Source organism: Pleurodeles waltl, chromosome 11 (genome assembly GCF_031143425.1).
Source record: "Pleurodeles waltl isolate 20211129_DDA chromosome 11, aPleWal1.hap1.20221129, whole genome shotgun sequence".
In the NCBI taxonomy this organism is placed as follows: domain Eukaryota; kingdom Metazoa; phylum Chordata; class Amphibia; order Caudata; family Salamandridae; genus Pleurodeles; species Pleurodeles waltl.
In genome coordinates, this window is record NC_090450.1 from 569,403,344 (window position 1) to 569,430,712 (window position 27,369).

Below are 27,369 nucleotides of genomic sequence, written 5' to 3' on the forward strand. Positions count from 1 at the left end.
CAACTAGGCGATAGCTATATTAAGGAAGGGTGGGAGCTGCCCTTTGATTATAAATGTCTGAACGGCGAAACAGAGGTCTTTCTTAGCTGAAGCGAATGTGAGACTACTGTTAGTCATTCAATGATATGTAAGCAGGTGTCCCTTCACGGCCTTTGCAATGCAGGGGTCGCAAACTTGGCCTGTTTTCTGAAGGGTACTCCCGTCCCTTTGATTCGACCGGTATTTCATGTACTTTCCAATGGAACTTATGTGGTACTGAACGATCAAAGTTGTTGCAGCATGCGACCAGGACTTGCCTACGCAATCTCGGTCTTGAAGGTCGTTACGTGTTGCAGACATGTTTCATTCCCCCCCCACAAGAGAGATAAAAGTATCTGACATGTGGCCCCACATAGATACTAATAATGTGAACTATGACAAGCTGAGCAGGCTAAAGGCGCTATTGATTCAAAAACAGGTTGCATTGACATCTGCTAGAGAGACGTATCCTCTCCAGATAGCAAGATCATCAGCCGAGATACAATTCCTATTAAATACCAACTTCCCCAAGCACTTTGGAGAACTGGTATCCAGAATATTCAATGCTTCAAGCACTACTGGGATTGTCCATTTCTTTAAGGCTGTCAGGTCTGGTTTCGTGTCCATCTACCAGACTGTCTTTGGAGTCATCCCATCAGCCATCCATTCGCTCTTTTCAAATGTGTTTGGTGGCTTTCTGATCATTTTGGCTTTGATTGGCGGACTACTACTGCTATTTCTTCTGATTCGCAGTGGTTGTTTCTTTCCTGCTACGCAGAGCAATGGAGCCGCTCCCGCCAACTCCGCTGTGCCTTGAACGCATGGTTCGGATCTTCGGTGCACTGTTGCTGGTAGAATTGGAGCATGATTGGTCGTAGTCTTTTCGGCCCTACTCTGGTGCGTACAACCAGTTTTCTGCTGCGTGTGGTGCCTCTTCGAACACCTCCCTATGGTCTGTCTTGCTGTTGCACCGACATCTCCTGTGGACCACGAACTGCTGATGTCCCCGATGAGGGTTCATACACGGTCATGCCCCTTGAGACTAAGGTTGCTCCGCGAGGCCACCTATGAGCCTTCCGTTCTAATGTCTACCATGGATGAAGGCACTGTAGCGGATGACTTTACACTAGAGACTGATGCTCACTACTGCTCTGTGGATCTGTTTGCCCACCCGGTGCTCTTTTTAACATCAGATGATGTGGACTCATTTTTTAGGTCCTTGGTTGGTGACTTCGATGACACTCTTCGAGATTATGATTACAGCAAATGATTTGATGAATTGGCTTGCCATTTCCCGATTCAAAATATGCATTCAAATTGACTTTGCTTTGGCACGCTGTGCTTGTCATGGTTGACATTAACATCTCTGTATGTATTTTAGCTGAACTGTTTTTACTCCTTTTTTAACACATTTAAAGAGTTTTTTAGCTAGTTTTTATGCTTTTAGCTTTTTAGTTAGAGATCAATTTTAGCGTTAGGGTTCCTGTACCTTCGCCATAACCGTTACGGCAATGGGGAGGGTGTAGTAAATCCTAGTTAGCTTAGCCTTTGGCTTGCAGACTCGTGCACCCGTCACCTAATGACTTTTAATCTACTTAGGTTGCTCTGTCTTAGCCCATTTAATTATTTAATTAATCTAAAATGGCTGCCTTGTTTATAGTTAGGCCACTTGTTATGCTTTACATTATCAGTGCCACCGCGCTAAGGCGTCAAGCGACAAAGACAAACAAACAGTAGGCGTTTATACTTGGGGATTTTCCCTCTCTATACTTTAGAGGGATTTGTTTATAATAATTGCCGCCCCAAGCATGTCTGTTATCTATTGTTTGGGAACACACTTACGTCAGGGGTCCTGGTAGATCTGTATAAATACATCATACTTTAGACAGATAATCAGAGGGATTCCGACCAGAGGGCATCGCCACCATCGCTGATATCGATGCTGCACGTCGTCTTGCCGCTGACCCAGTCTTCGTTTCCCTGCGGAGTCTGAGATAGAGACCTCATTCCAAGATAAAGAGGGTTGGGGGCTCCTCTCATGGACATGGCATTGGCAGATTAGGTTTAGCAAACCCAGCTCTCCTTTAGGTAGGAGGTTAGGCCTATCATATTAGGGTATTAGGACATATTACACATTTTATGTCTTTTATATGCTATTGCAAGATGGTGGGGGCCTTTGTAATAATGACTCGTCTTCACAATTCTGTTTCTTGCACTGTTCATTATCCTAATCATTGCAGCCCATGCAACATATCGCAGATTGCAGTTGTGTTAAATAAAAACTATTGAAACTTTACTGCATCTTCATTTTTGCCTGTGTTTGGTTGAGACATGATGTATTTGTGAGAAAGGGGTAATCTCCGTTTAACCGTGACACCCCCTGAGATGTCTTATTCTTGAGCCCATGTGTAAAGGCAGCCACAAATCACCTTTTATAATTTGGGTTTTTGGTGAGGTGCTCCTAGTGAGCCAGAAGGGTTGGGACGACAGCTGCGTCTTGTTGTAGGATAGGCATAGTCTCCTACAAACATAAGTACTGTCATCCTTAAACCAACAGTCTTGCCCAGAGCAAGAGTCCAAACTACAACACTACATGGCAGCGTCCCAAAGTCCAGAAAGTGCAGCCCTCACCATTCCAAGTGGTACGATTTTGAGAGTTAGCCAAGCTCTCATGGCCCAAATGTAAAACCAAAACCCAAAAAATCAAATGTCCTCTTGCTTGCCATGGAATAAGATGTTTTAGTACTGTGGGAGAGCTGAAAGACACTTTTGCATCACTTTCACGCAAGGAGAGCGACCACTGTGGGGTCAAATTTATTTTAGGCCATTTCTGCTCCCCTTAGGTGCAGAGTGACCTATTTCTATTGGGCCGATCTGCCCCCAAAGGATTGGGGTGGGGGGTGGGGGTGGGGCTGAAACCACTTAGGCACCAGGGATTGGTGTGTGCGTATATGTGGGTTGGGGGGGGCAGAAAGTCTACTAGTTGCCAGAGAATTAAAAACAATAACAAAAAATACTGTGGAGGTGGCTACCAACCCCAACTGAAGGGGGTAACAGTTTTTCAGCTCTCCCCCCACACACTAAAACATCTTTTAGTCGGCGGCAAGCAAGAGGACATTGGATTATTTGTCCCGTGGGAGTTTGGCTAACTCTCAAAATCGTCCCACTTGGAATGGTGAGGGCTTCACTTTTTGGACTTTAGGATGCTGCCATGTAGTAAAATCCACAAGACCTAGACACATCTGAAAACTAAACATCTGGGTGAGTCCTGGGTGGTGTGCTTCACATGCACCCGCACCATTTTCTTACACACAATGCCCTGCAAACCTCCAACTTTGCTGGAAATCACACATTTTTTCCACATTTTTGTGATGGAGCCTTCCAGAATCTGCATCAATCAACAAAATTCCTACCACCCAGCATTGTCTCATCTATACCGATAAAAATTCTGCCCCATTTGTCAACCTAAAAATGTTGGTTTTTTTTTCCAACTGCCCTTTTAGACCCTCTTTGGTTCCCCCTCTATTTCAACATGTTTATGGCTCTTCCCTGTGAAGAGGCACTTGGCCCACTTACACAAGTGAAGTATCATTTTTACCTGGAGACTGAGAGGAACGTTGGGTGGTAGGAAGTTTGTCCCAGTGTGGTGATCCCACACAGAAATGTGGGAAAATGTAATTTTCTTTTTTAGTTAAACTTGAGGTTTGCTGAGAAATCTGGGTAAGAAAACACTGGGGGATCCACGTAAGTCACACCTCCCTGGACTCCCTCGGTGTCTAGTTCTCAGAAATGTGTGGGATACCGGGTATATAATGACAACCCATTGCAAGGTGCAGCTCATTTATTGGCTCTGGGTACCTAGGGTTCTTGATGAACCTACAAACCCTATATATCCCCGCAACCAGAAGAGTCCAGCAGACGTAACAGTATATTGCTTTCAAAAATCTGACATCACAGGAAAAGGTTACAGAGTAAAACGTGGAGAAAAATGGCTGTTTTTTTCACCTCCATTGCAATACTTTTTTATTTCAGCTGTTATTTTCTGTAGGAAATCCTTGTAGGATCTACACAAATTACCCCTTGCTAAATTCAGAAATTTGTCTACATTTCAGAAATGTTTAGCTTTCTGGGATCCAGCACTGGTTTCACACCCATTTCTGTCACTAACTGGAAGGAGGCAGAAATCACAAAAAATAGTAAAAAATGGGTTATGTCTCAGTAAAATGACAAAACTTTGTTGAAAAATTGGGTTTTCTGATTCAAGTCTGCCTGTTCCTGAAAGCAGGTAAGCTGATGATTTTAGCACAAGTCTTCTTCTGCAGCACTTTTTTCGAATTTGTTTGGAAAAAAACCGAAATTTTCGCTGTATTTTGGCTAATTTCATGGTCTCCTTCAGGGGAACCCACAAAGTCTGGGTATCTCTAGAAGCCCCAGGATGTTGATAAAAAAGGATGCAACTTTGGCGTGGGTAGGTTATGTGGACAAAACGTTATGATGGCCTAAGCGCGAACTGCCCCAAACAGCCAAAAAAAGGCTTGGCACCTGAGGGGGAAAAGGCCTGTCAGCGAAGAGGTTAATACTACGATATGTTTTTTTTTTGTTGTTTTTTTTTTTGTTGTTTTTTTTTAATCCAGCCCATTTCCTTTAAGAAAAATATACCCTTGAGTTTCATTTTTTAGAGCAGGCAGTGGTCCCTTGGAATACTGCCTGCTTGTAGAAGAAAAAAAGTATTTTTTTACATGATCAAATGGAAATCGGACCTCATGGGGACCTCTCGCCATTTGCTCAAATCAAATCAAATCTTTATTGTTCCAGCTGAACCGGCCATAACAATTCATTGTACATTTTAAAACATTCTATAAAAAAAACAGTTATTTCATAAAATGACCTTGAGTTGACAATAGGTCATTATGGCCAATAAGCAGTCAAAATGTACAATTACTTTTTGAACTAATTAACAAAATGGCACCTTGGCATCAAAAGACTCAAATCGAGCCAATGCTAGTGCAAAGTTCAATAATAGTGCTGGTCTATTGTGCCTCGATCATAGTAAAAATAAAAAATAAAGTACAGATAGCCCACGATCTACAGTTCGCAAGGCATAAAGTGCATAAAATGTTGGTGCTAAGACCGGTAAAGGAAAGTGTAACCAGAAAATATTCCATGGTGCTGTAAACCTAAAGCGCTAATGCACTTTCCCCAACCAGTGCTGGGCAACAGCAACTGTCGCAGTGTATTGGTCATAGAGTTTTTAAGGATTTGCCCACTCGCTAGCTGTGAGCCCAGCGGCAACCACCGAAAATTAAGTTGGTAACCCTACCTTAACATTAAGAAAACAGCAAGCAGAGGATACTTCCAACAGACAAATCACAAGTCACCCCACATGCATTGCCAGTACATTTAAAAGGCCATGAAACTCATCCACAAAGCAACCTACTAGTGCAGCTTAGCCACATGCAACATTGATATGTTTTTCTGTCCCTTTAAAGGAATTAAGAACTTGTTTAATACCACTTGCATAAGATTGAAATCCTGCTAATATTGTTGAAAGAGTGTAGCACAGTTAAATGTTCAGGTAACAGGAAAGTCACAGTTTCATGTAGAACTTAGCCGGTTACCAGGCCAGTTACAGGAGGGATTTACTGAACATTGTGAGAGTTGCGGCCTTCTGCAGTTTGGTAAACATTATGGGTCTGCGTAGAATGTTTGACGTACTTCTGTTCTTTGTTTCCATGCAATGAAAATATATGATGAAGCAACCATCACAATGTCTCTTTGATCAGATCTGATACAAAGGGCTTCAGCCTCTTTACACTTTCTGATCTTGTACTTTTGGAAAAGTAGGGGTAAGTACTGCTTAAGAGGACGGAGCATAAAATGACATAACAAAAGGAAGTGGGATAATGTTTCTTGCGCACCCAGAGCGCAAGGACAACCATCTATCCCCTCCACAGAATTTAAGGACCACCTCTTGGTTATTGTGGCCACTGGCAGTACTTCCAGACGGAATTTTAAATAGAGACATATTTTTTCCACTGGGTAAATGTCATCAATAAAGATGACAGGATTGTGCTCTTGTTTAAATAACAGCATTTTAACAGGGGGCCTGGTTGATTATAGATAATCACATTTTTATACTCCCAGTATGCCTTTGTGATGTTTTCGGTGATGGAGGCAGAATTTTTCTAGACCAATATTGACAAAGGCATTTGACAGATGAGTGAACCATGGCAACATATGATGGTCTCGTAACTTCATGATGTCTTAGTGTTGCTCTATATGGGACGAGTTCCGCCTTAGACCAAATGGCAAACCAGTATTTTATTGGTGCTAATGTTACATTTTTCCTATATGCAACTCAATTCTGGAGGCATCCATTGGTGTTCCACGGTCCAGATGTAATAGCCATCTTATAAAATTGTTTTCAGTGGTTTGTATTACTGAGGTCTTCTTGTACCCCCAGATCTCTGCGCCATATATACATGTCACCCTTGCTTTCATTTGTAGGCTAGCAGTGCTGACCTCACTGAATGATTGCCACAGGATTTTGAAAATCGTAACACCGCTCCATCTTGCAGGGCCTGGCAGGTATTGCTTTTGGATAACTGCAGGGTCCATGAAAGTTTTCTATCCACACAAATGCCCAGATAGTGATATGTGGATATCTGATCCAAGGATTTGTTGTAGGCCTTAAAAGTCGCTTGCAGCTTATGTTTTTGATTAAGGATCATGTATTTTGTTTTCCAAACGCTGATAGTCAGTTTTCTTCTAGAGACCAGATACTGTTTTAAGAACGGGAGAGGATTGGTAACCATAAAGCTAGGTGATTGTGGTAGACGTCAGAGGGAATTTTTTCTGGACCCGCTACTTTATGAGGTTTTTGTGCCAGAATAGCTTGAGCAACTTCCTTTTCACTAAATTCTTGCTGTTGCTTGACAGCCCAAAATTTGCCATGAATTGTAGAAGCTATCATTGTTGGGACGCTGCTTAGAGTGCACTGGTTGGAAACTTTGTGCTCAATCTTTTTAGGGTCTAGCGCAAACGCTCTAGCCTGCCGTAATCTCTCCGTGGGCTTTTAACCACACCAATCAGTTTCGTTGGTTCGTGGGCTTGCCTTTTAAAAATCGCTTGATTTTATTTGAGAAAGGCATGCATAAGTCATGCCTTTTCCGGTATTTAACCCACCTCGAGCGCACCGACCAACTTCTAAAAACATACGAGGCTCCATGTTTTCAACATGGTTTCTGGACTACTTTTTATTTCCTATGCAGCGTGATCTCTCTGCACATTTGCCAATATGTTTGATTGCGAGCGAACTTCTGTTTCATTTTGTGCTCCTGTTTCAATATGTGCTCTTTCACACTGATGGCGTAGTGCTTCAAATCGGGTCGCTTATGTAAAACTGTATTACTTTTCATTTTCATTTTATGTGGCAATAAAAATCCGGTTAGGACTTTACAACGCCAATAGCTTTAAGTTGAGCAAATGCGAGACCCATTGCATTGCAAATGCTTGTTATGCCATTGGGTCTATGTTCCTCTGTCTTTTACTGTTTGGGATGTCTCATTTAATTTGGAATGACCCCCATGCCTCATCTGATGTTTTGCTAATAGGTCATTAGATCCTTGCAATAAAGTGTTGCCATCTCTCTGAAGTGGTTTATCCAACGTTGTGGACTAATGTTCAGCTCCAGGTTTTTTGGAGGACCTTCACAGCCCTGTCTAATGAGTTCCCAGGCTTTTTTTTAATTTTGTGAGGATATTGCATCCAGGAGGTATTTCCAGAACTGGTGCAAATGAAGCTTCTTCTTATACCTTAACAATCCTTTATATTGCTTCCTGCTGTTGATGAATAGTTGTTCATTATTTTTGCTCAGATGTCAGTTCTTTAGGGCCAATGACAAAGGTTTTTTCAACTTTAGACATTCTTCATCAAACCAGCCTTCATCCTCAAATAATACATTTTTAGGGGCAGTGCTAGGTCTGTTCTTCCTTTCCACAGTTGTTTGTATTGGTAGCTATTTGAACGTTTGCAGCTGTAACTACTGTGTCACCTTATTTACATGTAATGCTAGTAATGGTCTGTAATGCCATCCATTTGTGACTGGAAGTTTAAATGTATGAGTAGCACTTATCATTAGCCATTACAGTATATTTCCTATTTGATTGCAAAGCAGTTATAGGGTGGCTTGCTATTTGGGTAGAAGTTGGCGCCCAAGAGGATGAATTTGGGTGCACTAGAAGAATTGTATTGTGATCGCTCTCAATCCTATCAAACATTTTAATGTTGATGATAAAATGCCATGCTTCAATATTTATTGTGATATAGTCTATTACACTTTGCCTGCCATCAACTCGAAATGTGGATTTAAGGGGTTTGTCTAATTTAGTTACCCTTTCAGTGTGCAGCACCTTCAATTAAGGCTTCAAAGATCAATTTGCCTTTCTTTATACTGCAGCAGCGCTCTACGGGAGGTGATGGTATGTTCCAGGCACTGTCTTCATTAATTATTGATGCATTCCACATTATGGGATGCAGCTTGGTGTTAAAATCACCACAAATCAACATACAGTTCTTACAAAGCTGAAAAGATTCTCCCAGTGCGATTTCAAATTATGACTTTGTCTATTCTTCCAATCTTATCCTTAAGAGATGCTCTTTAAAGAGCAGTATATCTGATTTAACTTGAGCTTAGCCTCCTGGTGGATAGTACACATTCATGATCACTAGTGACCAAGCCTTGTTTCTGAGAGTGATTATTTAAATGTTTTTGTTTAATATAGTGTGGCATGTTTCAGTATTTTCAGGCAGCGACATTCTTATCCAGGTAGTCAGACCCCTGCTGGCTTACCTTTTTGCTGTTTAATTGCTGGTGTACGATTTGTAGAGTAACTGTCTAAATCAATCATGTCAACGGTCCTTGTTTCCTGGAAACAGCTGATGTCTTGTTGCTTTAAGAAGGTTAACCAGTCCGTATCCTCCATTTTGGAATTTAGACCTGCTATATTCTAGCTTAGAATTTTTAAATACGTTTTTGGCTTAATTTCCAATTCAATAATTTTCATTTTTATCCTACAGGTGTCTTCCTTCTTGATCAACCAGCGGTGGTCGTGATAATGGCTGGGAAACTAGGTGTAATTTATTCTGTGATGTGTTGTTTGCTATGCAGAACTTAAAATTTGCCAGGTCAGACGGTTTAGGAAGCTGCTGGTCGGAATTTGTTGCGTCTTGTAGTACTGAGCCTTGATTGTGATTGCGCTTTTGCTTGTTTTCCGGGTTATTCGTGCTTGCTTGTTCTAGAAATATAAAAGGATACAAAGTCTTTTCTGGGAGATCTGTGGTAATACCCCAAGTCTGGTAAGGAGTTTATAAGGTGCAGGATGTTAATTCTATTAAGGATGTCTTGACTCTCTCCTGATACGTACTCTGGGGTAAATATAATTGTTGCTGCCTGCTCCTTATTTTTACTTCGAAAATCCTTGGCTCCCTCATATTGGTTATTTCTCTGCCTAGGTTTTCATGAGCGATCATCCCTCACATCTAGTATGGATGGCTGCAGTGGTATGTGATCACTATCGTAGGAGCAGTAGGTAGTGTCTTCCTGGGGCCGTGGGTCATCCATCGAACCGTACTTGTTCAGATGGCAATGTTGAAAAAGATGAAACCCCTTCGTCAGAACATCCATGAATGGCCTTTCTTGTGCTTGGTTCTATATGTTCTAATATGTAGTTAATTGGGATGCTTAGTCATTCCTTAGCAATACCTGAAGGTGGGAGATTGTTGCTAGTCTGATGCTCTAAATACCTAATACTATTGCTGTCTATGGTAACACATGGAAAATGGACTGCAGCAGAATGTTCTGCATTGTTGGTATTTTCACATTGGTTATGCATATTTCTGTTTGGCCATTGCATTAAATTACATGTCTATGGTTGTAATTCACCCTCGGTATGAGACAGTTGTTCTCGAACATCATTTGTTATCGCCTCTCCCCCATTCACAGTCTCCTTTTTTAACATAGATTTTGACCTATATTCTGTTGGTACTCGTTTTATCTGAGAATGAAGGGTATAAGTTTTGCTGCACAGTAGGCCTGGATTTTGATTTAGAAAATAGTAATTTATCTGGTAATTTTTTGCTTAGCTACCATCCAGAATGCTTTGTCGGCTCTCTGCTGTTGAGTCTCTGGAACAGTGACAGTTTGCAACATGGTTTGAAATTGCTCTGATACCTTTAACTACAGTGATGAATGTGTAAAAAAAAGTTTTACAGCACCCCTTTTGCTTTTAGCTCTTTTCTCCAAGAACTTTAATTTTTCTTTATAGATTGTTCCTCTTCCTTTGTGCCTTCCTTCTAGGAGGAGAAGGGGCATCTGCAATAGACGTGTAGGACATACTTAAATCCTCTATTGGATCTCCATTGCAAGCCGGAAGTTCTGTGTGGGCCTCAGATTTTTGCCCAACAAATGATGGCTCTGGGCCAGTCGTTGGATTTCTGGGGGTGGGTTCTCTAATAGTAGGTTCAGCTCTTGTCAGGTTTTTAAGATTAGACCTGCAATCCTCAATAATGTTGTTTATGACCTTTGGAACTTGCATCAGTTTCTCCAACAAGGGAGCGCAATTTTGGCTTTCTTTAGGTTCTTGAATGGACTGCAGCATTGTTTTCCTTTACGGTACTCTACACTATGGCCATCCTATGGTCGAGGCTGTTAATTGCCTGATAAGTTCTAGTTGGCTGTCAAGTTTTGAGGGTTGCTATGTGAGTGCATTTGCGATAGTCCAATGTTGTACACATAACATTCACAATGCTGAGTATAGGTTGATCTTAAGGATACTCGTTCTCATTTGGGACCTGATCCATGCATTGGCCCGTAAATTGATTCCCCAACTTGCCTTTGCGTAATTTTGATGATTATCGTTCAGGAAATGTAAATCATCTGGAGTTATGCTGTTTATTTGACAGTCATTCCCGTTGATGTTCAGGTTGTCTAATATAGAAAGCTCTATACTAAATGAGTTTAAGCCCTGAGAGTCCAATATATAGCAATCCTTTCCAGCTGAGTGGATAGGAGAGGACTGTGACTGCAATAGTTGCAGTCTTACTGCTATAATTTATTGTCCGTTATGTTTGGGATGGCAACCGAGTTGGCAGCTATGGCTTGACCTGGAGTTATCACGGCAGAGATCTTTTCATCACACGCCTTTGCAATAAAGTCCATCTTGGATTTTTGGGGCACAGGTCTACTCCTTTCCAATCCCGAGATGTGATTGAAGTTATCATTGGAGAAAGACAATGCTCCTGTTTGTATGCCCTGTGATTCCTGATTGCCTCATTGAAGATTGTGTTCCATAATGATGCTAATTCTCTTGCTGTTCCATTGGACTCCTAATGCAGTCATTTGTGTCTAAAGATGGTAAAGATGTTATAGGCTGCTGATCGTCACGAAGCTCTGTTTGGGTTCTCTCAGGCCAAGATTCTCCCTGTTCTCTCGGCTGCTAATCGGAAGCGGGAGAAGTGGACAGCGTATAAAGCAAGTCGGTGTTGGCATTACTACAATTATAGTAGTTAGTTATGGTGTTCACTGGGCCACTATTCTTGGGAGTTGGAAATGCTTGGGCCTTTAATCCTGATTTTGGAAATGTTCGTTGGTGACTTTTTGTCCCTTCTTTTTTGTGATGGGCTTAACAAGCCGGATCCAGTAATGACATTTGACACGTTAAGTCGATTCTGCACTCCCCGACATGTATCACTATCATCAATGTTTCTCAAACTTACTGTGGACCGTATTATGGGCCATGCAGCATGTGTTGTACCACACTGGGCCAGCTCACTATCCTCCTGATTTAAAGTGCCAATAGCGGAGGTTGAAGTAGGAATTAAACAAGGTATCGCTAGTGGCCTACTTCCTGATCTTTGCCGCATTGTGCCTTTTGGTTCCTTAGCGGAAATTGTGGCCAACATGTTTAGTGGGTCTTATTCCATCATAGTGTTTGGACAGTTGCTTGCACACGTTTGAAGCTCCTTGGGCCTCCTTGATTTTCCCCTTGTTTCATACTTTTCAATTTTCTTCCTTTACGGTTTCCATCTCGATCACCTTATTTCTCTTCATTTCATAGCTTTGCTGTAATTCCAGTTCCGGTTTTCAGTTATCAGTTTCAACTTTCTCAGATATCAGTGGAAGTTAGCTCTCAAAACAGGAAGATGTAGTTTTACCTTGAGAAGAAAAAGGTTGCTTCTGCCTGGGAAGCTAGATGGAGAGCTGCTTGTAATGCCTAGGACTACTCCAGCGCTTCAGACGCAACCCCAGGGAGCACCACCACACCCCTTATGCCGTCTTTTAGTCCTACCGCTAGAGGGGCACGAGCACACTCGGTTGGTCATCCTTAAGTAGTCTTTAGATGGTCCTTAGGAAGACCCTGGGCCTAGTTCTTGATAATTTGAAAAGGTGTCGAATAAGGCTCTTAGTAGGGGCTCTTAATAGCTTATAAACCTAAGGACATGAGGCCTTTAGAAGCCCTTTGAAAGCACCTGGAAGCGTTGCAGAGCTAAAAGTAATTACTTTTTGGAGTTCCTTAAAGTTGTATAATTGTAGCAATGCAGCCGCCTCTCTGAGACCGACTTGGGAGAGAAGGAGGTGGGGGAGATGAGGAAGATGAGGGAAGGTGAGGTGGGCGGGCCCACCAGGTGAAGCAAGCAGCACCAGCCTAATGCTGACCACCTCTGCCACACTCCTAGCAAAGCCAGCAACTCTAAGCCTACCTACTTCCTTCCTCCAGCCTCACTACTGCCAATGCCTCTGCCTCTGGCAAGTGAGGTCTGCTGCTCATGCTGCACTATTACTCGATAATACCGTCCGGGATCAGGGGTACCACCAGGCTGCCAAGGCTAGGGTCTTGCTCAGGGGCTTCTGCACATGGTCCCAGGCCTCTGCACTCCATCCCTGGCCTCCGGCCTCAGTAACGGCAACGGTAACAATGGCGACAGCTTTTGCAGTAGCGGACAGGCAAGCAGCAGCAGGCAGCAAAGGCAGCGGGGACTCCTTGCGTCCTTGCATCACAAACCTCCAATCTTCCCATTTGCAAATGGGTTACCACCACTTTTAAGCTGTTGGTAAAGTATTACTGTTTTGGAACCGGAATTCATATGGAAAACAGTAATATATACCATACCGATTTGGTATTTGATAAGGCCCATTCCAAACACCAAATTGGTATTTATTTGCAAGTTACTGAATCGCAATTTGATGTTTGATAACAAATGTTTGTGGTCACCATTGGTTGATTCTGTGCCATTTGTGAGCGCCAAAATGCTTTGTACACTTGGATCTAAATGCTACCATATGGCTTCTGATAGAGACTTATAGCCAGAGATTCCTTGCCTTTAGTATATCCCCAGGCTTGATCCAGAAACGTTTCAGTAGTACCTCTCTGCCAATAGGTGGCATTGTGAGGCTCCACACGGATGCCGTTCTGATCTGAAAATGTTGTGTGAAACCTATGTAGGCACCACTCCCGTACACTAATGTCAGTTCCGCACCACCAGATGCAGGTCCAGAGCTACCTCCTGTCTCTGCAGATTTTCATGGTGCATGGGAAATGTCACTTTCCAAAACAACTGGTTTTAAACCCTGCAAAAACAGCTGCAAATAAATGTCTGTGACAGATCCTCATCAGATTTGCCTGGGGTCGAGTCATGACTAGGCCCTGGAGTGATTGTACGTCGATGAACCTGAAGGCCATACAAGACTGCAAGGGTCAAATTTACTTTGCCAAGCACCGAAAAACTCTACAAGGAGGCCAGTCCAAGTCAAAAGATCAGTCCTGGCCCCGTTCCAAATCTAGAAGTAGCAAGAGTTGTTCCATAAGTCTCAATCAAAGTTCTCAGGTGAGTCGAAGAAAAAAACACAAGAAATCTAAGCGGGACCCAACCATCTCCCAATGCTCACATTTTCCCGAGTAGGGACGAGGGCAGCGCAATACATTACATTCTCACTCCTGAAGTCAGTCAACAGCGAAGCCTATCCTGCAACTTATTCTGGCACAACCTAAGTTTGCCGGGATGCTTACTATTCTGAAACAGATCGAACAGTGCTCCGATTCTTCAGATCCTTGCAGACTCCCTCTGGTGTGTCTTTGATCCCCAAGGAATTGAGAGAATACCGCCTGGACTACTGCTGTCAGTTCCTCTTTGGCACCAGTGGTACCCTCCAAGCTTCCTCTAGCTCCAGTTTCAAATCAGCCTGCGGTGCACAGTCCATGAAACTTCGAAGCAGTAAGGAAACAGGCTTTTTGCAGGTTTACCCCAACTTTATGACCCCATTTTGAGTACTAGGTACTGCTGTAATTACTCTGAAAAGCCCTGAACCTTGCTATACAGGACGCAGTGCCTGTGCTCTGACCCTTAAAATGGTGCGTGTTCAGTTGACTTGTGCCCAATTGGCATATTATAACTTACTTGTACGTCCCTAGTAATTGGTAATAAGGGTAAGTTAGTGTCCCCCAAGGACCACAGCACTTGCTTTGCCACCCTGAGAGGAACAAGTTAAAACATGACTCTCAATCTGTCCCTGCAGACTGGGAGGACAGTTTTAAAGTGCTAACTCAACTTTCCCATTTAAGGTAACTGCAAAGCCTAAACCTCTCCTTTTTCTAAATGTAAGTCACCCCTAAGGTAGGCTTAACGAGCACTAAAGGCAGGGTGCTGTACGTTAAAAAGTGGATTGTGTACTTTTACATGTTCCAGGAATAGAAACCCTTAAATTGTTGTTTTTACTGTGGAAAGGTTGGTAGCCTGATTGGCAGGTACAGAGTTACAGGCTAACACCTTGGCCCTGCTAACTTCTGAAGGGACTACTAGAGGTAGTACTGTAATGTAACAAAATAATTTGTGCATTAAATCAAATTTTATAGTTATATCAATGTTAATGTCACAGGTGGGCAAAGTGTAACTTTTGAAGTTGCTACTTTAGTTTCCCAAGATTTCCAGTGCCCCTGTTGTACTCTGGGTCTGTCCTGCAGACAGCTTTCTGCCCTCCTGGGAAAACATGCTAATGACTCCCAGGAAAGAGAACAATATAGACTTGCCACTGGAGGAGGTGTTACCTCCCCCAGGCAGGAAACAAATAGGAGTTAGCTCAAAAGGCGAGCTTCAAAGGTGAAGCCGCCTTTGAAAGGTAAATGGGGAATACTTGGAAGAGGAGCTGGTCTATTGTTTAGGTAGACCGGCTGGCACTAGAGACAGGGAAGGGGAAGCCACTTGTCAAACCTTTTTTCCTGGGGCACGTAGCTCCCTTGATAGCCACACCTCTGGGTTTGGCTAGGGAGCCCTGAATGCTGAGGGATGGTTCTGCCATATTTGGAGTGGGCAGAATGGTGCCTCTTGGGATAGACAGATGCAAAACTGCCCAGGAAGTAGTAGGAAACCTGGAAACCCATTGGCAACAGCATCCTACCCTGAGGGTATTTTCTTAGTGTAAATAGGACCCCCTGGCACCCAGAACTCGGATTTCGACTGGACTGGAAGAAGGACTGAGGAAGGACTGCCCTGCTGCACCATGGAACCAGTGAAGAGAGGCTGCACTGTCATGAACTTCACCTACTGCACATGGTGGATAGCAAAGGAGAAATGATTGTGCCTGGTGTGCCCTGCTCAGGGAAAGTCATCTCCAGAGCCCAGCCGAAGACAAGTTACTCCAAGGGCTAGCTGACTGGCCTCCTATTCACAGCACAGGGACCCAGCAGCTGAAGAAGTCTGACTGGGCAAGTTGGAAGCCCAAAGTCTTTTACCCGCCACCAACTGTGCCATGCAGAACCAGGGACCAGTACTTGATGCACAAAGTTGCACCCAAGTTTGCTGAACCTGGGTATGTTGTCATAGTGCAGCTAGGCTTCCAGAGGACAAGTTATCAACCCAGTGAAGTTCAGCCTGTGATCGCGATACAGGGTGACCATTAGTTTAGCAGTGACTGGACTCCTGCCAGCACTGAGAGGACTTTGAGAGGACTTTGAGAGATGTCGACCCTATGATACGGATCACTTCTCCTCTTGGTGGGCCCAGAAGTAGTTGCAACAAGAGCCCCGTTGACTTGATCGCATCCATAGCATCCTTTGAGCATTTTCAGCATCCTTCATCCCTTACATCTGGACCACTTCCAGAGGAAATCCCGACAAAGGATAAAAATATCTGCAAACAACTGGCGACTGCTTCACCTACTGAAGTAACTGTTTCTGAGGACCTTGCTGGTCTGCCTGACTGGCTCCCCACTTGGATTGGTTGCGTAAAGGGACCACATTACAACTAGCCTAGACTTAAAAGTGAAAAGGTTTCTTTCAAATTTGTTGAATTTGCCAGTGCTCATTTGCAGATGAGTGAAATGCTTTGATTTACTATATCTTGTAAATTCTATACCTCCAGAACCCTCTGGGGGATCTTTTTTGTTGTGCTGTCTTAATATTTTTATAAATTGGTGTTGGATTTCTGTGGTATCCTGTAGATTTCTTCTTCAGTTGTTTTGGAACTGTTTAAATGTCTTACACTTCTTCCTTTGTGTAAGCCTTGCTGCTCAGAAACACAGCTACCCAGTGTTGCGCTGAATGGTTGAAAAAATGGTCACACACCAGCTCAGTGAATTCTAGCTGCCTTCTTCGGTGCTATTCCCACACCCTTAGGGATTTTAGTGGCTCCAGTCCTCCCATTTGTCCCAAAAGATCCCCGATCTGTACTTGCCCAAGCTATCCGATATGATTATGATGTGGTCAAGCTCACAACCCATTTTGGCTTGGACATCGCAATTGTTTGTGGGCGAACCATTGGCACCTGTTTCTTCCCTCCCTGCATGGTTGCAAACATACAGGTTCTCTGGCGAATTCCTGTTCCCCCCCTTATAGACAAGCCCTTCAAAGGGACATGTCTGATTCTGCTTAATTTAAGGAGAGCATACATACTGAACGCTCTCTAAGCTTATCTGCCCTTTCTTGCCAACTACACCAGCCTTACTGCTCCTTTCATGGATTTTGTCGAGCTTTCCTGTACTGCCAGCCTCGGCAAGGAACCCAAAGGTTTTGCAGATTGGCCATGGTGCTTACAGTCCCTGTGGTAAAGGTCAACCGGCCATCCAGTCAACTGCCTCCCTCTTCTCTGTTCCATCTGCTAAGCCCCTTTAGCATGCCCTAAGGAAGCACAGCCACACATGGGAGGCAGAATCCCACGATTCTTCCCTTTTTGGCACACAGTAACATCAGATAGGTGGGTCCTACAGATCATTTAAAGGGGATATGTCTTACCCTTCCTCTCTTCTCTGCTGCACTGTTCACTGTCCCCTCCAGTGTCAGAAGGAGGATGAGCTTTCTATTTTGCAGCAGGAAGTGCAAGCCTTTTTGGCCAAAGGGGTCCGTTGAGAGTGTGCCAGCTCCAGAAATAGGGTGTAGTTGTTATTCACGCTGCTTTCTGGTGCCCGGGAAGGACGGAGACCTCCAGCCTTCTAGACCTGAACACTCTACAGTCTGGTAAGGCTATTATATGCTCAATATTGTGTCATTATGGCCGCCTTAAAGAGTAGTTTGTGCAGTCTTAACATATGCCTTTCTTTAAGTGTGGGTTGCATGCTTATGCGTTTTACACTGCTAGTAACGAATGCAGTTTACATCATGTATTGTACTTAAATTAGACAAGTCTACATTATCACAATATTTCTCAAAGAATTGCAAAGCACATTAAGTTGAAAGTTCAGTTTATAAAATTTACATGCAAACAGAAGCAACTTCGTGGGTCTTTTCAAACAACTAGAAAAACATTTTGTCCAATTATATGCATTTAATTCGACCAACAATCGGAGTTACTGAGAGGATAATATTTTCAGTTTATGCAGATATGGACGAAGGAGATAGGCTTAAGGAAAATATTTGTGAATAATAAAAAAAAACCTACCATTTCACTTTATTATCTAACTGTTCATTATGTGATTAGCACAATATCACGAAGGTAAGTACGGAGTTATTTAGACTTGCAAATAGTAAATATATACTTATATACAATATTGTAGTCGATATTTTGGCTACAATATTTTTATAGGACATTATTTGACATATAGTAATCTTTGTATAGTTATATTATTAGATGTCTTATTCATTAAATGTAAATATTTCCATTGGATATCTTTATCATTTCAGATAGATATGATGCCTGAAGCTGCAGCTGTGACTGAGGTACAAAAAGGTGAGATTTGGCAGTCCTAAGTTTACTGTATTCGATTTTGTGTAGTTGAATGTGTTAAATTTCGGTTCAAGATAGTACATGCATCAATTCATCCCAGCATACCTTGAACTAAAGACCAGTTACATTTTCAGACGTTTTTTTTTTTTAATTTATCTACTACAACTTCTTCCTCCTGTACATAGTTATGTCCTAGATAGTTTCTTTTCTCAAATTGGGTACCCTATCACTTGCAACTAGGACCAAAATCTGCTTCTAAAGTAAGTACACGGTCTCCCGTGCTCAGCCGTTTTCCTAATTCGGTGCTTCCCTCGTTAACCATGGTTTGTTTTTGTATCTGTTGTACTTTTCTTCTTTTGGGTCAGGTGACTCATACATGTAATACGTGTCATACTGTTTGCTCTTTGCTGCAGAAGACTCCTGATAATCTTTGTGTCCCTTGCTTGTGGAGCAGTCATCTGGTGCACTCTGTCTATCACCTATATGAGGTCACTCCACAGTTGCCTACCTTGCCTGTGGAGTGAGGGACCACTGATATGAACAAAACACTAGATTTCATTATTAGGCAAGGAAGCTAGGGGATTAAATACAGAGTCATAGCCATCAGGTGCAGTACAGAACACCTTTCTTATCATTGATGTAGGACAGCATCCATAATAGGGGATGATCTTGCTTCTTTATGGAGATTACCCCACACATCACATGGTAGTGGTGTGTTTAACGCTAGGGATGGTGAAAGCACTAGGTCACTAGAGCCAGACAACTTTTTCTCTCATCTATGCCCTTTGACCATGTTTCTTGGAACTGAAATTAACTTCCTCTGATTGCATGGCCCTTGAGGGAAAAGTCCCTTAAGTGCTTATGTGCATTGATACGTACCAGGGAGTCAAATCCTTCTTCTTAAGAGTTTTTTTTTTTTTTTTTCGTGCTGTTAGACCCATCTTCTCTATTTTGCCATTAGCAGGTGTGAGAGAGAGTGGGTTGCTGTGAGCAGAGCGCTTTGATACAAAAAGTAGTGTGGATGACAGACATCTCGTTTGGGCGCACAGTCAGTCTCTTGCACCATGTGAGAGGCATATAAAAAAATCATAATGACCATGAACAACGAAATAGAGCTGAAGTTCCCTAGCCAGTCTTGTTGGGATGTTTCCCAAAGACCATAGCATACCAGACCTTTCATCATCGTCCAACCACCTGCTGTGCAGATAGCTTTCTACAGGAGGTACTCCCAAACAGTTATTGGACTTCCACAAACGTCCTCCTTCTCCTCAGGAATTGGTACTGTCTGTCTTCTTCCTTTACTGTAAAGGGCTTTTGAACATTATGGCCTACAAAGAGAATATCACTGACCATTTGGACTGGAAATCAGTGGACCAGAGTTACCCAGAACCCTTCCTCCTCCCTTCAGATCCGGCTGCCAGTTTTGCCTCCAGGGTTGGAGAAAAAGGGACCACTTGGATTTGGTGCTAAGGGTGCTCTCAAAAACCTAGCCCCTTCCTTAAATCTATTTCATTTTGGGTGAGGCACCATAGAAAAATAAAAATGATTCACCATTCCAAATATTGTTTCTTTTAAGTTTATTTCTAATTCTTAGTTTACAAATCGTATTGTTACCCCACATAAGACAAATTAAAATTCTTCTTCATGTTCTATTCCATTGCCTCATGCCTTTTGTATAAAGGTTAACATAGTTACTTGCCAAAAAGATAGAAATATTTAACCCTGCGTTTCCCAAGCACTTTGCTGAATGAGCCCCATAATAGGATAGTCTCTCTGCTGTGTAACTGTTCTTCTATGCTTTGCACCTGAAGTTGAAGACTAGGGTGATTTCTAAGGCTCACAACCCCAGATCTTGGTGAAGCTTCCTTCAGCTGTGATACAGGTTCTGGCATTCATGGTATGTTCCTGCAGGCCTTGGTCCAGCTTCCAAGACCAAAATACCGGCCCAAGACACTGTTCTGCCCCAAGTGTAACCGGCCTAGGCAGTCCTGATCCATCGTCTGCTTCAAACTATATTGATAGCTGCTCCAGCTATATGGTAAAAGATGGATGATTAATGTTATCACATATCATCCACTCAAGCCCACTCCACAGAAGGAGGGTTGCCTCAGGGACAAATCGACCTGGAGACTGGTACCAGTCACCATGAGCTGGGGAAGGAGCATTTGTCAGGCAAAGCTCCATCAATGACTTTATGAACTGAGACCCCTCAGTGACAAAAGCTTTTCCTTGTACCACTCACCCCCTCTTTGGCCAGACCATTGGTGACAGAGGCCATGATCTGTTTTTGAACGATTGTCTTGTCAGTCAGGGTCCTGAAAACAAACTCCATCAAGGTATGGTTCATCCCATAGATGACAACATTTGTATAGGAAATAGTTTTCACCTTGATATTGTAGCTGATCTATAATGGCTTCTACACCTCATTTAACTCCTTTCTTCAGAGGCTATTGAACCTTCACTTGTGTCTCACTCCTTAAAGAAATGATGTGGAACTGATTCTTTGTTGTACCATGCTTAGTTTTTAGCCAGCATATGTTCTTACTTTGAGCCCACTCACACGCATATTTTCCCTGAGCTCCTTTGGTACTAAGGCGTTAGATGCCTCCATTAATGTCTCCAGCCTTCGAGGTGCATCCCTTATAAACCTGGAGGTCAGTCATCTTCTGAAAGAATGATGTCATAAGCATCTGATAAATGAGGCCAGAATATGGATTTTATTCTAGTTGTAATGTCCTGTTTAGTCTGTATTTCTACATTATAAATAGGGCTCTTGGTTTTATGGTATTTTTTTTTTTTAAGCATTTCTGTCTGTATTTATCCATATTTAGTTTTTGGCCATCTTATTTGTATTTATTTATATTTATCTTGTGTTTTGGGAAGAAATGGAGTCGTAAAATGGTATATTTCCACATTTATTTAACTGACAAGCATTCACTCATACTTTAAATGTCACGTTTTAGCAAGTTCAGCAGTTAAATATAACTAAACACTACACCCACAGATAAATATTATTATTATATTACACTACACCCACAGATAAATATAGTATTATATTACACTACATCCACAGATAAATACTAGTATTATATACAAATATAAGCTACCATATGCCTGTATTTAACACTTTGGTTGTAACCAACCCTGTGGTAAGGCTTTTTTGGCTTTTTGGGGTACTTTGTGCTTAGGACTCCATACCTTTTTGTCCACATAAGGTATCCATGCCAGGTCTGCATCTTTTGTTCCAACATCCTTGGGATTCTAAAGGTACAGAGGGTTGGTGGATACCCCTGGAGGGGACCGAGAAGTTAGCCTAAATACAGCTACATTTTTTTTTGTGGGGGGAGTGGAGGTTAGTTGGGGGGGGAGGGAGTGAGGAGAAAGTGCTGCAGATGAAAGCGTCTGTTTTTTTCCTGCAAATGGCATCACCAAAGGGTTTGCCCTTTCCCAGCTTTCAGGAATGGGCAGACTTGAAGCAGAAAACCACATTTTTCCACAGTTTGGGCATTTTACTGGGACATAGCCCATTTTTAGGTCGAGCACGCAGGCGTTTTGATCTTTTGTAAGTATTGTGGACATTTAATTACGCCCACCTCACCCCCATCACTTTAATTCGTTTGTTGGCTTACCTTTCAAAAATCACTTGATGTCATTGGTAAATGCTTTACATTTGTCCTGCCTTGGGATGGTTTTGTTACCGCCTTGCAGACTGACCCTGTTAAATAGATTATTTCACAATTGCCAATATACTTCAGCGTGGGCGAACTACTTTTTTCTTTTGTCTGCACTCTGTGACTGCCATGGCACTCAGAGTGCAAACTCGATCGGCAGTATTGGAGCGCTGATCACGTTGTTTACACTGTTACCTAATAAGAGTCATTTCATTTTTGCTTTTGGCTTTTATATGTGTGATTTGTAGGTTACCGGATTACCTTCTCGGATTATGCATGGTGAATATATATATATATATTTTTTTTATTAGTGCTAGCGCTTCCAGGCACATTGCAAAGCATTTTCTTTCCAGGTCCTGAGATGTGTTGAAAGCACAGTCACTGGTCATGCCTGTGCAAGCTGTATGTGGATGTCACTGTATCCAGTGTGGGAAATTAGGTCTCTGTGCCGTCAGAAGCAGGGGGTAGTGAGCGTGGACAAAACAAAAGGTCACCAGGACACAAAGCATCGACCTCAAGTGACTTCATTGTCGAGATTTGATACAGAGGCAGAAATACAAAGCTGTTCTCTCTCAAGAAAGAACATTATGCACCAGAGGTATTTTGACAATTTTACATTATATGCACTCTGATCTGCTTAGTGCAAGTTCTTTGCACCAGGCATATTAACCCTCTGCGCTACCTTGTAATGGCTCCAAGCTTCCACTAGACAAAAGTATGTTCTCTCGCCAGAAAGAACATTAATTACTAGAGTTATTTTTACATTAGATGCATTCTAAACAGAAAAACGTAACAAATGTTTTTAAAAAAAACAGCTGTAAGTAAGCTGAAGGGACCAGGAGTGTCTGGACATGGACTATATAGGCCTGATTTAGCTTTAAAATTATGTTGCCTCAGTATTTAGTGCTTTAACATTTATACACAGCAGCTGTATTACTGCATAGCGCTTTAAAGCTATTTTCTGCTTTGAAGATTTTTTTTTGGGGGGGGGGGGGGGCTCCAGGAATAATGAGTTATTTGTTTGAGTGCAAAATTACAACTTTGCTGAACTTCTTTATAAATACCTTTGAAATGTGTGCACTGCGGCCGCTTCCAAACCCTGTGAAGACAGCCAACTCCAGCTCATGAACTGTAGCTCCAGTCTGTGATGAAAGCATTCAGGTAAGGAACTGAAATCCTGGCATTGCTGTGTTTTTACTGTGATACACTACTATTCAGGAGGGCATTCCTACTGTAATATCGTAAAGTTGGAAGCCAGCCCTTGGAGTATTATTCGTAAAGTCGTCCAACTCCCTAGTTAAAAACATGATTCGCTCATTTAGTTTCTTTCTGCTTTGCATTCTGGGACTTGCAGTTTTATTTTTAGAATGTGATACAACCTGGAAACCAGCCCTTGGAGTAGTATTTGTAGAGTTGTCCAGCTCCCTAATTCGATGCATGACTTGCTCATTTAGTTTTTTCTGCTTTGCATTCTGGGACTTGTAGTTTTATTTTTAGAATGTGATGCAAGCTGCAAATACAAAGCAGAAACCTGATTAGATGAGCTACACACGTTTGAGTCTGTGAAACTTGAGCTGTGTGTGTATTTATAAAACAAATCTCGAGGAGAGCTCACAGTTGATTATGCTGTAGAATGGTCAATATTTTATAAGTAGTATTTCAGTTCAAGACTAACTGAGGATCATTTATATCATGTGAGCTGGCTTTTATCAAGCACGTAAAAAATCATGGTGTTTTGTTAGACTCCCCAGACTGCAGTAAAGGGACAGTGATCCTGTAAGCACACATTCCTGGAGTACAATTATTTATTCATTGCCCTATGGACAATGTCGCCTGTACCAACTGCAAAGTAAATATATTTTGCACTTGGGAGTAGTTTGTGTTTAAAGGGCTTTGTTTAAAAAAAATATTCCGGGTGGCCAGCTAGCCTTTTAGTTATATGCTGGGCCACTGGAATTGTGGCAGAAACTACCAAAATATACGACAGGTTTGACCAATTAATGTGGCAAATAAAATCCAGTTATGCATTTACAATACCAATAGCTCCAACTCAAGTAAATGCAAGACCTATTGCATTGCAAATGACTGTTCCTATTTTTGTGCTCTCAACTTCCTTCCAGTTAGTGGTAGAAATGAGTGTGAAACCAAGGTGGATCCCGGAATGCATCTCTGAAAAGTAGATAAGATTCTGAATTCAGCAAGGGGTCATTGTGTAGATCCTTCAGGTTTTTTTTTAATGGAAAGTAACAGTTGAAATAAAAAGAAATATTGAAACTGAGTTGACAAAAACATCTGTTTGTGTCTACGTTTTCATCTGTTACTTCTTCTAACTATGGCAGATTTTTTAAAGCAATAATCTGTTACGTCCGCTGGTCCCTTCTGGTTGCAGAGATATATAGGGCTTGTAGGTTCACCAAGAACCCTCGGTACCCAGAGCCAATAACTGAGCTGCACCTTTCAATTGTTTTTCATTGTGTACCGGGTATACAGTAATTCATTTGGTAAAATATGAAGAATATGAAAAATAGGTATCAAAGAAATGAAGTGTGTACAAGATATGGAGTTTAGAAGCAGTGGTTATTTGCATGGGGGGTACCCATTCTAGCATGTGAATTAGAGGGCATTTCTTTCTTACGCACGGTCTTACATTTGGAAGGTGCAAATGCAGAGGAAGACAATTGATAATAACACATGTTCTGCTATTCTGTGTTCCCCTACATTTCCTGATAAAAACGGTACCTCACTTGAAAACTGACCCTTCTTTTGCAATGTGCCTAGCTGTGGGTTTTAGGTCCCAGCTCAGCTGACACCTAGGGAAACCTAGCAAACCTGTAAATTTTTTTTTTAAACTAGACACTCAGGGGAATCCAGGATGGTGGTGACTTTTTATGGCTCTTACCATGTTAAGTTACCCAGGATCTCTTGCAAACATCAAAATTTGTCTTAAAAAACACATTTACCTTACATTTCCTTGATGGAAAGTTCTGGACTCTGAGGGGAGCCACAAGCTTCCTTTTACCCATCATTTCCCCAAGTCTCCCGATTAAAAATGGTACATAACTTGTGCGGATAGGCCTAGTGCACGCAACAGGAAATGGCCCAAAATTCAACGTGGTCACATCACGTTTTTCCACCCAAACCCAACTTTTTTTTTTTTTTGCAATGTGGTTAGCTGTGGGTTTTGGGGCCTAGCTCAGTCGGCACAGAGGGAAACCTAGCAAACGTGATACATTTTTAGAAACTAGAGACCCAGGGAAATCCAGGATGGCATAACGTGTGTGGCTCTCACCAGGTTCTGTTACCCAGAACCCATTGCAAACCTCAACATTGGTCTAAAATGCATATTTTCCTCACATTTCTGTGATGGAAAGTTCTGGAATGTGAGGGGAGCCACAATTTTCCTACCACCCAGCGTTCCCCTTGGTCTCTCGATAAAAATGATACCTCGCTTGTGTAGGTGAGCAAGGTGCCTGTGATATGGGACAGCCAAAAACATGTAGAGGGGGAACCAATGCTGGTCCAAAAGGGCAGGTTTTTTTTTTCTTTTCATACGTTTTTAGGCTGACTCTGCTCTGGGCACCCACACAAGTGGGGCAGTGTTTTTATCAGTGCAAACGGGGCATTGTTGGACGGTAGGAATTTTGTGGATTCCTGCAGATTCTCTAAGTTTCCATCACCAAAACGTAGGTAAAATGCATGATTTCAGGCAAAGTTAGAGGTTTGCAGTGCCTCGTAGGTAAAAAAAAAAAAAAAATGGTGTAGGGTGCATGTGAAGCACACCACCCTGGACTCCCCCAAATGTCTAATTCTCAGAAGTGTCTGGGTCTGATAGGTTTTCCAAGTGGCAGCCTACACAAGGCCAAAAAGTGCAGACGTTCAATTGTAAGCCAAGCTCTCTTGGCCCATATTAAAATAAACACACAGAAGGGTCAAATGCCCTCTTGCTTTCCATTGGGACGAGATGCTTTAGTCCGCAGAGGAGCAGAAAGACTGTTGTTCCCTTCAGTGGGGTGGGGGCATAACCATGCCCATGGTGGTGGGCAGCCTCCACACTTATGTTTAAAAAAAAAAAAAAAAAAAAAAAAAGCCCTGGTGTCTAGTGGGCTGTCTGCCCCGGCTATTGCTCCATTGGCCCCTTGGGGGAAGGGGGGGGGGGGGGGATTGGTAAGGGAGGGGGGCTAAGAAAGAGTTTTGTGCCTATTTAGTTTGGGTGGGGGCATGGCCTTGCCCATTTTGGCCAGCCCTGCCCCTTTTTAAATAAAAATAATTGCCTGGTACCTAGTGGTAGTCCTCCCCCTGTTGGGGCAGATCTGGGGTTAATACCCCAATCTGCCCCTAAGGAGGGCAGACAGACTGTTTACTTTGGTTTTGGGCAGCCCCCATCCCTAGGTTTGGAGAAAAAAACATAATCCCTTGTGGCTAATGGGCTTTCTGCAGAGAAAGTGAAATGAGCCGATTTCATTTAGTTTTCGTTTTCAGTGAAATTACGTCAGTGTGCCATGCACGCAGATCGTCATTTCACTGAAAAGCCAAAACAGCCTCGGAAGCTGTTCCTCCAGCTCCCCAGCTTTCTGTATTGGCAGAAAGGAAATCCCTCTGGGATTCAGGTGCTGTGTGTGTGTGTACGGCCAGGACCCAACTGACACACATGAGCACTGCAGCGTCGGACAGCTTCGGGATGTCCGACACATATAAAGGGTTAAGGAAATCTCATCCTGTTTTTTTAACTTCTTGTGCTTGTATCTGCTCAGCTGTTGGCCTCAAATTCATGAAGGACAGCTTGGAGAGTTACTCACAAGAATAAAAAATTTCTGTATTTTTTCGCTTTTACAAACAAATACAGACAGAAAATACTTTAATTTCAGTCTGTATTTATCTATAAAAACAGAAAACTGGGAGCCTTACTTATAAACCCTATCAGGATGGTTTACATTTCCATCTGGTGTTTCAACTGATAAATATTTTTTAGTTGAGTTGTCATCAGATACTCTTTGAGATTTAGTTGAACTGTTGTCACTTCTGATGCACTGTCCAGAAGCGCTAGCATCCCGGTCCTGTTTCGCATATGTATTTTGCTGGGCATTTCTTTTTGTAAGTCCGACAACTTTCTACTTTTTAAAGGGAGTCATGTAGACTGAACCTTTCTCCTATTTATTTACACTAATCGCAGCCTCTCTTGCATATTAACTTTTCTGCTTGAAATACTAGAGTTTTACAGCATGAATCCTTTTCTGGATTCACATGCTGTGCATTATTCTGCCATCTAGTGGTTGTGTCCAGAATTGTCTGTTTTTCTTTTCTTTTCAGGCATCCTCAACCACCATATGGTGCTATGTCCATCCCATGTGTGATGTCAGACGGCACCACAGATGTTCCTGTGCGTGATAGCCATTTCCAGATTTTTTTTCTGCTTCTGTTGGGTCTGGAAGCAATGCAGGAGCTCCGAAAAAAGTTTTGGAAAATTAAAAAA

General features: G+C 42.4%; 1 protein-coding gene across 4 annotated transcripts in view; it reads left to right on the forward strand.

Annotated features, from left to right (window-relative positions):
- The window catches only part of NSD3 (nuclear receptor binding SET domain protein 3), a 1,432,226-nt gene that overhangs the window by 418,964 nt on the left and 985,893 nt on the right, over positions 1-27,369 (forward strand). For all 4 annotated transcript variants that reach the window (XM_069214018.1, XM_069214019.1, XM_069214020.1 and 1 more), the window contains exon 8: positions 18,186-18,231. In XM_069214018.1, the coding sequence (XP_069070119.1) occupies positions 18,186-18,231 (46 nt within the window). The remainder of the gene's footprint in view (positions 1-18,185; positions 18,232-27,369) is intronic.